Source organism: Armigeres subalbatus, chromosome 3, assembly GCF_024139115.2.
Source record: "Armigeres subalbatus isolate Guangzhou_Male chromosome 3, GZ_Asu_2, whole genome shotgun sequence".
Taxonomy (NCBI): domain Eukaryota; kingdom Metazoa; phylum Arthropoda; class Insecta; order Diptera; family Culicidae; genus Armigeres; species Armigeres subalbatus.
Window position 1 is genome coordinate 249,086,777 of NC_085141.1, and position 14,561 is coordinate 249,101,337.

Genomic DNA, 14,561 nt, shown 5'->3' on the forward strand with positions numbered 1-14,561 from the left:
TCAAAACCTAAGGACCTTGCGGAATTAAAGTGAATACAATGTAATAGGGCCCTCCTTAGCCGTGCGGAAAGATGCGCGGCTACAAAGCAAGATCATGCTGAGGGTGGCTGGGTTCGATTCCCTGTGCCGGTCTAGACAATTTTTCGAATTGGAAATTGTCTCGAATTCCCTGGGCATAAAAGTATCATCGTGTTAGCCTCATAATATACGAATGCATAAATGGTAGCTTGGCTTAGAAAACTCGCAGTTAATAACTGTGGAAGTGCTCAATGAACACTAAGCTGCGAGGCGGCTCTGTCCCAGTGAGGGATGTAATCCCAATAAGAAGAAGAAGAAGAAGAACCTATTCATATGATAGGAGTACTCATATATTTGTAGTTAATTTCAAATACGATTATTTTGTTAGTAAATATTAATTATAAAATATTGTAATTAGATCAGATGTGGTGTTTGTCTATAATTCTGTATTAAATTCAGTACGTAATTGGTAAGTTTCAAACTACCGCTATTTTATGAACTGCTGTTGTAAACAAACCTGAACAAATTATTTTGTTAGTAATTATTAATTATAAAATATTGTAATTAGATCAGATGTGGTGTTTGTCTATAATTCTGTATTAAATTTAGTACGTAATTGGTAAATTTCAAACTACCGCTATTTTATGAACTGCTGTTGTAAACAAACCTGAACAAAGAACCGATTAAAAATAACTGATTCAAATGCGTACACGCATGATTTCTATTTAAACAGCCAATAACAATATATTTGACTATGTGAATGAGCGAAATGAATCGACTTTTGTACATGGTGTTACATGACTCATTCTGCTCGTAAACGCGTAAACAAATTGGAAATTGTCATGTCGCATTATAACAATCGATTGATTGGCATTGTACTCAACTAACTGTTAATGACTACTGTCAATTACAATTCTAATAAAAAACAATGTGCCTATCTAATCTTACTGATAAAGATACAAGTTTTATAAGTGTACAAAAGGATTTGCAATTGAGTATGCATTATTTATTCTTACTGACAACATCATAGCGTATTATCAAAACAGAAAATGAAGGAATGCAGTCGCTTAAGTGGAATTGATCCATCAAATTTAACCGTGAACTTGTTTTTATTGAATTACTGTATGACGCTTGTTTCTATGTCGGATAATCGTAATGCACTCCACGGGAAGCAGCACGCAATGTCATCTGTTAACGTAAAAAGTGTAATCTTATCGCATAAGACCTTCAAGCATTGCTTACAAGATAGGTAATCAACAGACATAATTGAAGTGGAGATCAAAGATGTCTTTTCAATGGATGAAAACCCAAAATACATAACGAGTACGACAGAGAACATGTTTTAACCAAATAAATAAGACTTCTCGAAGAAAGTGACTAACTCGTTCGCTAGCTTGTACCTTTAGATAGCGAACTTGTTTCGGTAGAAGCGTTCAAATTCAGCATTCTTCAACCAAACCTGTCACAATGTCTCCGCTTTTAGGTGTTTATACAAACCCTCCAACAGAAGCTCCGGGTACCCCCAATCAAGTCCCTGGTGCGAATTATCCAGTTCACTCCGGTGTAAACTAATTATCCACGCGAATCTGTCGATGATCGCACTTTTGTTGAACCTGCAGCAGCTCACGATCCTGTCTGTCTTATCGACGCGACACATGTGCCCATGCCTTATTATTCTTCTGCAAAGGTGAAGCTATTGACGAACGGCATTAAATGTGCTTCGGAGATTCGAACTGAAAACGAAAACTCGTCAGATGAAAATTGGGTAGCCATTTTACACGATCTCAATTTGGTTCTAAATTCTAGGTTGTCCTAGGTCTTAATTTAGTTTAGCATTTTTTCACTGATTGATAAACCTCCTAATTCAATAAGATATTCATTGATAACTTGCATGTGCTTCATATTTCTAATTTTAAAATGTATAACAAATTAATTTTATTGAACTTTCACCAAAAATATGGTTTTCAATGCTATTCCATCTCTGCTAAGCATCGGAAGCGTTGAAATTACATTTACGGTGAAGAACACAATCTAATCAGAGATAGAGATCATGATTCAGCAAGATTTTGTCATATGGGACAAAATCTCGCTGAATCATGACCTTTTCAACACGAGATACAAATGTAGAGGAAGGTCAGTGCTACATAAACTGGTGCCAGCAAGAGTGGTACATGTGTGAACGGACAAATAAACGTTCTTCCTAAAAATCACAAAATTCAAGCCGATAAATTTTTGCAGACCAATTGAACGGTTTGTGAAATTTTATAACGTACTAGTTGACCCGGCAGACGTTGTCCTGCATAGTAGGCGGGAACTGCCCATGTAAAATTTCCATACCGATCTAAATTTTAGTTCTTTACGATTTACTCAACCTTACTCGTGATTTTCGCATGAGGAAATATCATATAAACCCGTCGGAAACGTTAACGAACATATCAGCTGAAGGAATGGAGAAAATCCATCTAGCCGTTTTCGAGTTATGCGGATACGAGCACAGACCATTTCATTTTTATTATATAGAAGAAGATATAGAGAAAGATTAAAATTTATTGCTATCTAAAGACGTATAGGGAAGGTATCACAAGGAAAACGTCGTAATATTGGGGACCTAAACCACTTACGTGAATCTTAAATAGAAGCACTACGATGGCTTGAAGTCAATTTAGTGGAAAACAATTGGATTTTGTGATATTTTTGAAAATGAAAATCAGGATGAAAAAATCTCGGTTTGAAAATATGCGGGTGAAATGGACATAGTATGTGGGTAAAACGGACATGTTAATAAATTAAGCCTAAAGCAGTAAATTTAGTTGATAAATTGTATGCAAAGGCTAAGCATCTATAAAATGTGCCTCTTGAAAAAAAAAAATGCTGGATGATTAATATATTGGTAACTTACCATGATTTTACCTAAAAAGTTTGTTACATCAATAAAAATCGCTCAAAATGTCATTGATCTGATCAAAACTCGGAAATTTGTATATCCTGTTTGGTGTAAACATTACAAACTTTTCAAAATAAAATTTTGATGAACAAAATGTATATGATGTACATACATGGTCCATATTACCCACACCATAACATGTCCGTTTTACCCCACAATGATCCAATTTCTTAAAAAAAAGCTCAAAAAATCGACTACGAAAATGCTAAGTTTGAGATCCCCGAGGATCATGCGGATTATTTTTGCCAATTTCTGGATTCGAATCCAGCCCCCTTTAGTCTTGATCATGCTTCATAGCCTTGTATCTTACTGCTAGGCGGGGGAAGGCCTCTGGCGTTTCGAGCAGCGTGACGATTTATACAAAAAATCTAAAGGTTTATTACAAAAAGTGTGACGAAGATGGGAGAGAGGGTTAAAAATCACTAATTTTTGCTTGGCGTACTTCATGGATCATCCCAAATACCGGAGCGCTAAGTTCGAGGTTTCCACCCAAAATTACATATCTACTCAAATCTGACCCTTGAAAATTAAACGATTTTTTTTTCGTATGCAGAACACAGTTTGTTTTTGAAGTTTGAATTGACTATGTTTCAACTGGATCCCGGTCATTCGAAATAGCTTGCAATCCCATTTTCGCAAGCCGATTTTTTTTCTCTCGATCCAACAGAACGAAACGTTACAATATCCAACGTTTGGTAGTTGAAGTAGAAGAGTAGCTGAGCAGTATCGCCAAAAGCTGAACGTGAGGTTAGAAGATGAGATTTTTACTTTTTATTTCTTACTTCCAGTCTCTTACTCCTCACTTTTAACTGACCATTAATCACTTCCCTTTTTTCATGTCGTTAGATTGAGAAGTGAGAAATGAGGAGATAAATATGCTAAGTGGGAAGTGAGGCGTCTCACTTCTTACTTCATGTCACTCATTTCGATGAGAGAAGATGTGAGAAGTGGAAAAAAAAAGAAAGTAAAAATTTGTATCGTGTTTTCTTCAGTAAGCAGAACGATCGGCTGGCCATCGAAACTTTGTTCTGCTTTGTGTGGGTGAGTAAATTAATCAGAAAGTAGAAATTTGTATCGAGTCCGGTCGTGTTTTCTTCAGTGAGCAGAACAATCGGCCGGTCATCGAAATTTTGTTCTGCTTTGTATGGGTGAGTAAATTAATCCAAAAGTAGAAATTTGTATCGAGTGCCGTCGTGTTTTCTTCAGTGAGCAGAACGATCAACCGGTCATCGAAATTTTGTTCTGCTTAGTGAGGTCGATAATTAAAATAATTAGTGTCCGTTCGAATGTGTTTGCTTAAAATCAAACTACGCGCTATACACGGCATAGCATAGTTACGGTGTACTTCGTAGATTCGACACTAGTGATACTCAATGAGTATTACTCATGTTTTTCTTTTGAGAACCTTATTCAGATTGCTATCAAAAATCAAGGTGGGTAATTTCAATCTAGGATAAAAATCACAAAAACATGAGGATTACTACTCCTGGCCACGCCCATCTTCACCGTAACTTGGGAGGGGAAGGAAATGTTGGTGTAGTACTTACTTAACGAGAGGCCCCCGACTCAGCGACACCCTCATAAGTACCACGGAGTTGGATATTGGGGGAGGTATTCATTGGGTCAGGATTTGCCTGTAGCTGACAATGTGACCGTGGTAGATCTTACACCGTAACACACCACACGCTGTACACGGCAGACCGTTTACCAAAACGAACCCTGCCACACTTCCTACCCCAAATATTCCGCATCCCAGTGATTTCTCGTGGAAGTGCGGATAACTCGTCGGCTTCTATCAAAGCGAGTATCATGTCAACATTTTCCTACCCATTCCTTAATTGACCTGGATTCGGACACGGCCGGCGCTGGTATTGCTTATTTTTGGGTCATTAATTCTTACAAATTGAAGATGATGTTAGTCCAAAACTTCATCTGTTGGTTCTCTGTATAATTATAGCTGGCCTGGCAATAACGGAGTAGCAACCGTAGGCGGTCAGTCATGCTCATGCTCAATAAACCATTCATCCCAAAAAAAATGAAAAAATGAAAAAAAAATCGAAATATTTAAGCCTACAATTTCTGGAACTGCCACAGTTAAAACCGTTTGAACGAAACCTGTAAATTTCCTTTCAAGTCGATGTAACAAATTGACCTCCGTGTTCAATAACATAAACTTGTAGGGTTATAGGTCGATTTAAATTTACACGTGTTATTATAATTGGTTCATATTTTTAATGGAAAATAAAAAATAGGGCCAACAGCCACTTAAGTATTTCAACTTCTTGAAAGCGAGTCGATCCAGGTACAACGGACTCTCTTTCAAGGCGGAACTGTTGTAGATTGAGTTTGCTGCAAGCATCACAGATTTCTCGACGGATGAAGCAAAAAAAAACAAAGCATGACAGCGATGACATGAAGCGTCATAAAGACTATTTTGTTTTCATATGCAAAAATATCCGTTGTGGTTGATGGTTATATAAATAAAAAACCCTGATTAATCCACCTAACGGTGTTGGTGCCTTTCTCGTGCAAAAAAAAGCTAAAAAATATGAGTGAGTGTTTTTTAGCGTGTTTGCGCCTAGAAAATAGTATTTTGGCCATAACTTTTGATCCCATAGTCCAATTTGGCCAATTTTCAATAGCAAACAATGGGACAGGACTCTCAGTCGAATGAAACTTGTTGCGAGTAATTCGGCCAATGCTATGTTCCAAAAAGTGTGTCTACAAAATTTTGTACACATACACACACACACATACATACATACACACAAACAGACATCACCTCAATTCGTCGAGCTGAGTCGATTGGTATATAACACTATGGGTCTCCGGGCCTTCTATAAAAAGTTTGTTTTTGAAGCGATCATATAGCCTTTATCGTATACTTAGTATACGAGAAAGGCAAAAAGGTGCCAGCTGCAGTTTGCTTTAAATGCAGTGAAGTTTGTTTCGATTTGTTTTGACAGCCACGTGCTCGCTCACCAAGGTTTCCGATAGAGTCGTGTAAGATGTACTTGATTGAAATTTCAATATTTTTTTATCATTTATATTACAGAAACTTAAATTATGATCTGGTACACATTCTCTTCCCAAATTTTACATTCAGTCGTGGCTAATTTTCATAATATTTTACTGTGTGTCTATAAGATCTATTCTTAGTGATTTTTGCATTATTTATTTTGTAATGTGTTTGTTTATATCTGGTCTGGATGTAATCGACCGGATGATTGTTACGATCAAACAACATGCTGGACTTAATTAGAAATGGTCTTTTCTCTCAAACGATATAATTGGTCGAAGGTTTTTCTCGCCCATATCATTTGATTGACCCATTGACATTTTCGGTCATTTGTTCCATTCGGCAAACGACATTTTCGACCAAATAACCCATTCTGCCAAACGACCACTTCGGCATATGCCTGTTTGGTCAAACGACATTTTCGGCCGTATGTCCTTTTTGCAAATGAATTACGGCCTAATGGTTTGTTCTGCCAAGCAGCTTTTGATCTGTTGACATTCGGCCAAATGACTTTCAACTAGACGGCCCTTTCCTTTGAGGCAAACCATAGACCAACGCAAAATGAACTCTCTTAAGAACTTACCGAACTTTTTGAAAGAAATTTATCATGAGATAGCCTCCCGAATCAGTGCTTTATCGTGAAAGTTTGTAGACAAAATTCTCTTATGGTATGCTACACAGTGGCGTAGCCAAGGAGGTGGTTTTGGCCATAACCCTCCCCAAAGACAAAATATTTAGAAAAAAAAATTTTCGGAAAAAAAATGTTCAGAACCCCCCCCCCCTCCCGACCTATGATAAGATAGAGACTTTTTCATTCTCTTTTGGATAAAATCCATGGTGTCAATGTTTTTTAATAAATCGAGGCTACTTTGATTGGATCATGTAAACATTTTCTATATCTTGAATGTCAAAATGGTACTCACTTTACTGCCATTATTGAGCGCAAAATACTGGATAAGGGTCAGACAGACAGAAATTCAAATTACAGACAGACATATTATCATGTGCATCATGCAGGTTGTGTAAATAAGCGTGCAATATATGATTGACTATTGGCAACTTAGTGTTAGCCGTAAGTGAATTTTGGAGTTTTCAATAGATTGCTCCGGAAGTTCCCCAAGGAGTTCCTCCATATATTGCGGATCTTTTCAAAATTTTCCATTTGGGGAATCCGTAAAGTTCTTCCGCAGCTGTCAAAGTTCTACCGCAAGCCTGGAAATCTTCAATACACTGGAACGAAAATCTGATATTTGGCGTTGTCATCGTAGAATGCCATGCCAAACAGCAGAGAGAATGTATGAAGTGACAGCTGCGGTAGCTCAAAAATTGAACCGTAAAGAGGAAAGTTTTCTCTGGAACAGCAATATTTCTCTTAGAATTCTTCCGGAAGGTCCTCCTTGAGTTCCTTTTGAAAGTCCCAAATGTATTCTCCCTGATTTTTTTTTCAAAAGTTTTTTCTTATTCAATCTGTGGATTTTCTATAGGAAATAGAATCTGTCAAAGAATTCCACTAAAAATTGCTTCAAAATTTCAAGCGTGAATTCTTCCGAAAACTTCCCCGGATTTTCAAGAAAAGCTCCCTCGGAAATTCTATCAGTAATTCCGCAATCAATGCCTGAGCGATCGAAGTGTGCCGCGCTAGCAAAAAGACGTTAAATTTTCTGCTACTGTAATTTTTTTTCCAAAAAAAAGTTCCCGAAGCCGGTGAAGAACACTATGTATTTCGGCAGAACCTGTTCCGGCAAAATATATTGTGGAAGTACATTTCGAAAAGCCACCAGCAGCGAGGGATAAAGTTGCATCAAATTTCGTACTTCTGCGTCGCTCGCTCTTCACCGTTGAGATGGTCCACAAACCGGAAATCCGCTCCAGAAAGTCCAGCCATTCGTGTTGTCAACAGCTGAAAAAAGAAATAGTCCTCACTCTAGAAGTCCGTCGAAAGATCAAGACCAGAGAACAAACTGCGCCACACGCGAAGTTCCGGTAGCAGTCTAGTAGATTGAAGTTGTGCAATACAAATCGGTCTCCGCGCACAAGAGTTGGAACATCAACCGTTCTCGAACAGGTACCGCTATGCAACCGTTATGCAGTGGTCACAGTGTACATCGTTCCATCAACCACAAAACTGGTCCAGTGAATTGCAGAACAATCCTACGATCATCTGTTTGACAACACGAACCGAAAGTTTCCAAAACGACGAATCCAGGAGGTCCAAGAATGGCAATCGCGCGCGACTACTGCAACATAGGCCAAGTTCAGCGAAACTGTGGCGCCGGCGATGTTCAACGTATGGAACCCAGACCTGCTGGGAGCTTTCCGATTCAGCATGGATGAATAGACGGACGGGAATGTAATGGACTACGCGGTGAGCTCGTTTCATGCTTCCTATTTAAAATCTCTTTGCAAACATTTCAATGGAATTTTGTCATTCCTTCATATATATGAAGTAATTTTGACAAAGAACGGCATACCTATTTGTGTACTGTGTAGTATGGGTTAGATTTCCACAATTGATGTAGGCACATATTGCGTTTTCCCTTTTCTATGTGCCAGACTAAATGTTCAGTCGTACGAATTCTGCTCTAAGAGACCGATTTTGTCTTTCTTATTTTATAATATTTCGATGTAGGAAAAATAATATGGATGAGGCTTTTTTTACTTTCTGTCTCGTTTCAGAGAGCGAGAAATGGTTAATTTAATTTTATTCCTTAAACAATATGATTGAATGTTTAAATGAAATATATCACTTTCAGTATATCTAAATATGCCATTCATACTTTTAAGACTAATTTCTTACCAATGAGATGCTAATTTCGAAAGATTTGAAAACGGTTCAAGCCATGGTACGCTTTTGCACTAGTGCTTGGATACCCTACACGGAAGAAATAAACTACCCAATAGTGAGTTTAATTCACCCAACTTCGAACATCCGTACGGGAAGCCAAAATTGAGTAAGTATGGTCGAAGTAGTTTGCCTTTACTGCCATGTTAAAAAAGTACCCAACGGAAAATTTATTTACCCAAATTTAAGTTTAATTAACTCAACTTCGACTTCAGGTAATGAAACTCACAATTGGCTTCCCGTATTGAACTGGCGTCGTTGGATTGTTTGGCTCTTTTGTTTTTGACAACAAAAGAAAGAGTGGATGAAAGAGAAGAGAAAAAATAACTCAAAAGTAAGTTTACAAATACTCAATTTTAGGTACTTTTTTTCTTCCGTGTACCAGACAAATTTTATTATCCACGCGGGTGTTTATGGAAAAGATACAATCAAATTATAGTTTTTCAAGCGTTAGGAAATTCAAGAACGTAGCACGTATTAATGTCTGTGGATGTACATAATATCATTTATATATACCTAGACAAGAGCGAATAATGTTTTCAAAGAGGGGCAATAAGTACACTCAATCCTTGACATAAATACTTTTAATTTGAATTTGACATTAGTACATGCGGGGAGGGGTTTTCCATATATGATTCTTCTCTTCTCGTTTCAGAGAGCGAGCAATGGCGCTTAAACCTAGGCTTATTAGCCAGGGCAAGTCTAATACGTTGTCCCATTACAGGAAGTTAAACATCTAGAAAAACGGAGTGACATAAATTTCTTAGCATGGTCACTCCCAACGTTTGAATAAACTTATCATATCATTTGCTTATGATGATATTCCAAAACTAAATTTCCTACCAACCATCCAACTCCTTGACATCTATGAGGGCGTCGGTGAGTCGCTGGCCTCTCACTAAGTAGATGTCAAATTATCATTTCCTTCCCTTCCCTAGTAACGGAGAAGATGGGCGTGACCGGCAATGGTAGTTTTCATGCTTTATCATTTTGGACCTCCAATTGGGTTGCTATTAATTCCCAAATAGTAATCCATAAGCAGTTGGGGTAAGCAAGTTAAAGAATATACATGACAGCTATCAGTATGCAATCTACGAAATACTCCGTTACAACGCAACGCAACGCAACGCTGTAATTCCGCAATCAATACATCTGAGAAGTTCTATAAAAGTTCTCTCTGGAGTTCCTCCAGAAAATCCCCTAAAACATGTTTTAAATCACTTCTCCAGCTCAACAAACATTACTTATGTCGAATTCGTTTTTAAAAAGTTCCAACCTAGGTTGGAAGTTGGAACCAGTTCCAACCTATTAAGTGCTGTCAAAGTGTTTTTTTTATTCGCTCAGGTTGGAACTAGGTTCGCACTAGCACATTATCTGTGCCTTTTAGAACTTACCATTGCCCAATTTACTCGCAACAAGTTCCATTCTACGGGAAATGCGGTCCTATTGTTTGATATTGAAAATTGGCCTGATTGGACATTGCATTTCGGAATTATTGAAAAATCATTGTTATTTTTAAATAATTCAAAATCAAAAATTTGTTTCTAAGAATGGTGGCAATGCGTCTTAATTCAAGACAAAATTTTCAAAACGACTTATCTGCTTTTGTAAACAAAGATTCAAACGACAATTTGACGAATCTGATAGCTCTCTCACGCAAACCAACACCATCAATAGGTGAAGGATTCCGCTACCTGTTGATGGTGTTGGTTTGCGTGGGAGAGCTATCAGATTCGTCAAATCGTTGTTCGAATCTTTGTTTACAAAAGCAGATAAGTCGTTTTGAAAATTTTGTCTTGAATTCATGCAAAATGATAGAAAACATGCGATCTATTCCCATAAAGTGCTTTTTTGGCCTTTCTAAGTTTCTAATGTGATTTTTTCAATATATTTTATGATCCACAAGAAAGACATTATCGCCGCTAGGTGGATTAATTTTGGCTTTTAGATTAGTCTTTGGTTTGAGCAATAACGCACACTCAAACATATTATTCATGTGTGCAATAGTCCTTGCCAGGGAAGAGAAAAATCATATTTTCATCTAATCGAGGTTGGTCAACAGTCCCACGCAGTCCTACTTTTAAATTATCTATTGATGAAAATTCGACAGCAGGAGACAATCGTATTTATTGATATGAAGCATTCACTGTTATATCTATCACGAAACCATAACGCCAAATAGAAGATTCAACGGGACTGTTGACAGTTAGCTGGTATTAGTAATTTTCACATTTGAATAATCATTATGTGCTTATTATCGTTTGAGTCCATCATTTGGGAAGTTATCGCCAGTGACAACTCGCCTACTGCTCTCATTTGAGAAGTTGTCTAATTAAAATTGCAATAATTATCGTCTGATAATGATCCAGTACAATACTGGTAGTGGCTTTCCAATTCCTTGTTATCATGAGAAAATCTGGATTAAACATTTTAGCCGATATAAATCATTTTAAAATCCAACAAAATAAAATAAAACTTCACTTCAAAAGTAACACTTACAAGAATCAAAGCATTAGTTTTTTTGCCAAAAGTCTTAGATACGAACGGTGAAAATTTTGACTGCCTTCACAAAGCTTTAAAGGAGATTCCGGCGGCATCAGGGATTGAACTTATCATTCCATTATCATTTAGTATTCAGCCAATAACTCATTTCAGAGGCGAAATTCCGAAAAGTGTTGTATGGCGGACTTCTAGCGCTGATTCCCCTCTACAACTTTGTCTAAGGATACATTGCTCTATGTCTGATATTCATTGCGGGAAACTCTAGTATCATTTTATATACTAAATGATAATAACACTTATTATCATTTAGTATATTGAGTGTTCCTAGCGTTTCACGCTGTTAATATTAGACATAGAGCAATGTACCCTTAGGCAAAGTTGTAGAGGGGAATCAGCGTAAGAAGTCCGCCATACAACACTTTTCGGAATTCCACCTCTGGAATGAGTTATTGGCTGAATACTAAATGATAATGAAATGATAAGTTCAATCCCTGGTCGGCATCTCGTGAGTAAAAAGTTTTTTTTTCACTGAAAACAAGTTGCATTAATTGCAAAAAAAAATGATAATCAGATCGGGCATTAGAACCACTCTCTTAAACATTTCAAGGAGGAAAGTAATTAATTTTAAGGACGTCATATTATTCGGAAAGCAAACCATAATTTCAAACGTTTAATTTTTATCAAAGACTAGTGGACCCGGCAGACGTTGTCCTGCATAGTAGGCGAGAATGTGCGTTCCGAACTGACCATGAAAAGTTCGCATAGGAATCACAATTTTAGTTTTTCACGATTTGCTCAACTTTACTCGTAATTTTCGCAATAGGAAATATCATATAAACCCGTCGGAAACTATAACGAATGTTTCTGCTGAAGAAATGAAAAAAATCCATCCAGCCGTTTTCGAGTTATGCCGATACGAACACAGACCATTTCATTTTTATATATAAGAATAATTTGACCAAGCAAATATAAACATTTTTTGGCATCAGCTGCACTCGATTTCGCAACTATCAACTAAGAGTATACGGTGGTTTGTTAATCCAACCATATCATAGTAGATTGATTTTCGTATCTGGCTTTTAGACATAAATGTTAGCGTTGACAATTTTATTTAATCGCTGACGTTTTGTTACAGGGATGGAATATTCTTTATTCTTTATTAGGAGCAGGAAAAGCCCGGTTGAGTGGAACGAACTGTTCTGCCTCAAACGGGTGTAAAAACCTCCTCTTCTAATCCTCTTCTAATGATACATCCTAATAAAAGTCTAATGGAGTCCAATCATATATGTTTATAAAATAGCAAGCGCTGTCGGTCATTTAATTCTTTGTCGCTTTTTTTGGCGTGAAATGTGAAATGTTTCGATTAAATGGCTATAATAAATAGAAATTTCAAAGGATTGAAATACGAAGATAAATTATCTGAAAATTTAATTTTGAACATCGATAAAGTCTCATTTTTGTACCCCGAATTATGCTGATCTTGACAAGCCGATAACAGGAAGATATTCTTAAATGATGACACAAGAATGGATTCGTATTACCTCCTACTGTATGATTTCATCACTTTAACTGTATTTTAATAAGAAAAAAATCATAAAGCTCACGAATTTTTTGATAAAAAAAAGTCAGTAGCTCTCACTCTCTCTTGGTTGAAACTAACCGAACTTACCACCAAAAAAAAAATCAATTTAAGAATTACAGCATTTCTCGCTTAACTTTTCAAAAGGACCTAAGTAACATTTTTTTCATGAATTAATTTGAATAGCGCAATCAGCAGAAAAACATGAAAGCTTTCGATTGCAGTACTCAAATTAATTCATGAAAAAAATGTTACTTAGGTCCTTTTGAAAAGTTAAGCGAGATTTGTTTGAATAAATTGCAGGATTTTCTTTTGTGTTTTCATTGTTGGAAACAATAAATTGCCATTCTTCACAAAATAAAAGAAGAAGCAATGGATTTTATTGCATGTATAAACGCTTTTAGAAGCGATTTGATTTGTTTTGCAAATAAATAAATTGATGCGATTTTGTTTCCTCGTGAGAAGATTCAAATTTGAGAATGATTTTACCAACACTGGTCTTGATAGATACAAGTCTTGCGTTGCGACCTAAATTGGAAGGTTATAAGCAGGGCAGGTCATTGGTGACAACTTTACAGTTGAGGATGAAATACTCGCCCTCTTTAAATATATAATAAGAAATAACCAAACCCTTACAATAATCCTTAGAATGCTTCCGTCTAGCTTTTCTCAACAGAGCACAGTAGGAATCCCGCGAAAAAAAACTTAGCTTATTAGTTACACTTCTATACTCACGTTGAATTAAAATCACTGGCAACGAACTGCGGTATCGCAGGATCGGGATTCGGTTTTACTTTTTCGTCAGTCATTTTGGCAGTTCTATGGACGTCGTTAATTTCTGTAGGCCGTTATGCCAGACTGCGTTTGCCGTGCGTCTGCAAGTGGATGCAAGAAGGTTAAACACTGATTAGCGCCTCCTTGAACTGATGCTTGGGTGCGCTAGAGCCAGACAAACTTTTGGGCCGGATCGATGAAGAAGCAACAAGTGTTTCGATATCACAACTGAATTTGAATTACTGGAACTAATATCCGTATCTATTTATACATGATTCTTTAGCGAAAATAATGAGAATTGTTCTGTCAGCACATCAAATTTGAATCACTTCATCGAACCGTTTGTCAGAAATCAATCAAGCTGATATCCGGCAGTTACATGTGCTCCCGATTGACTTTCAGATGAACGAAATTCAAAAAATAGATAGAACGGGTTATCCAGCTCAATTGTTGCTCTATTAACACCACTTTAGATCATATCCATCATCGCGGAAGCGATAATCACCTTCGCTATTTAGAAAGGTAACCACTTGAAACAATAAAAAAAGTCCGTTTGCCTGTCAACGCGAGAAGTTCGCGGGTTTTAGACTCGTCACTACCGCGCACCGGAAAAATAACTCAACCGTACCGTACACGACAAGATTCCGCGAACGACTGAGCGAAAAATTTGTCAATCGCTGACCATATCAAAAAGTTGAACCGAATGCTTCCATCCATCAGGCTGGAGGGACCTCACCCCTCCACCCTCGCAACCCGCGGGCCCGGCCAGGTGAGCATGAGAGGCGCTATCATGAACACAATGCGCGAACGATCGGCGAGGATTGCCGCTGACGATGACTTTATCTGCCCGACCGACAGTATCTTATGGCTTGGCCCGCGCTCC

The 14,561-nt window shown here is 37.4% G+C and overlaps 1 protein-coding gene across 1 annotated transcript in view; it reads right to left on the bottom strand.

The window, feature by feature from the left end:
• Positions 1–14,348, bottom strand: part of LOC134223341 (proton-coupled amino acid transporter-like protein pathetic) — an 89,601-nt gene extending 75,253 nt beyond the window's left edge. The window contains exons 1-2 of the mRNA XM_062702489.1: positions 14,184–14,348; positions 13,640–13,779 (exon numbers count right to left, since the gene is read on the bottom strand). Of these exons, the coding sequence (XP_062558473.1) occupies positions 13,640–13,713 (74 nt within the window). The 5' untranslated portion in view covers positions 13,714–13,779; positions 14,184–14,348. The remainder of the gene's footprint in view (positions 1–13,639; positions 13,780–14,183) is intronic.
• Positions 14,349–14,561: the final 213 nt, after the last annotated feature.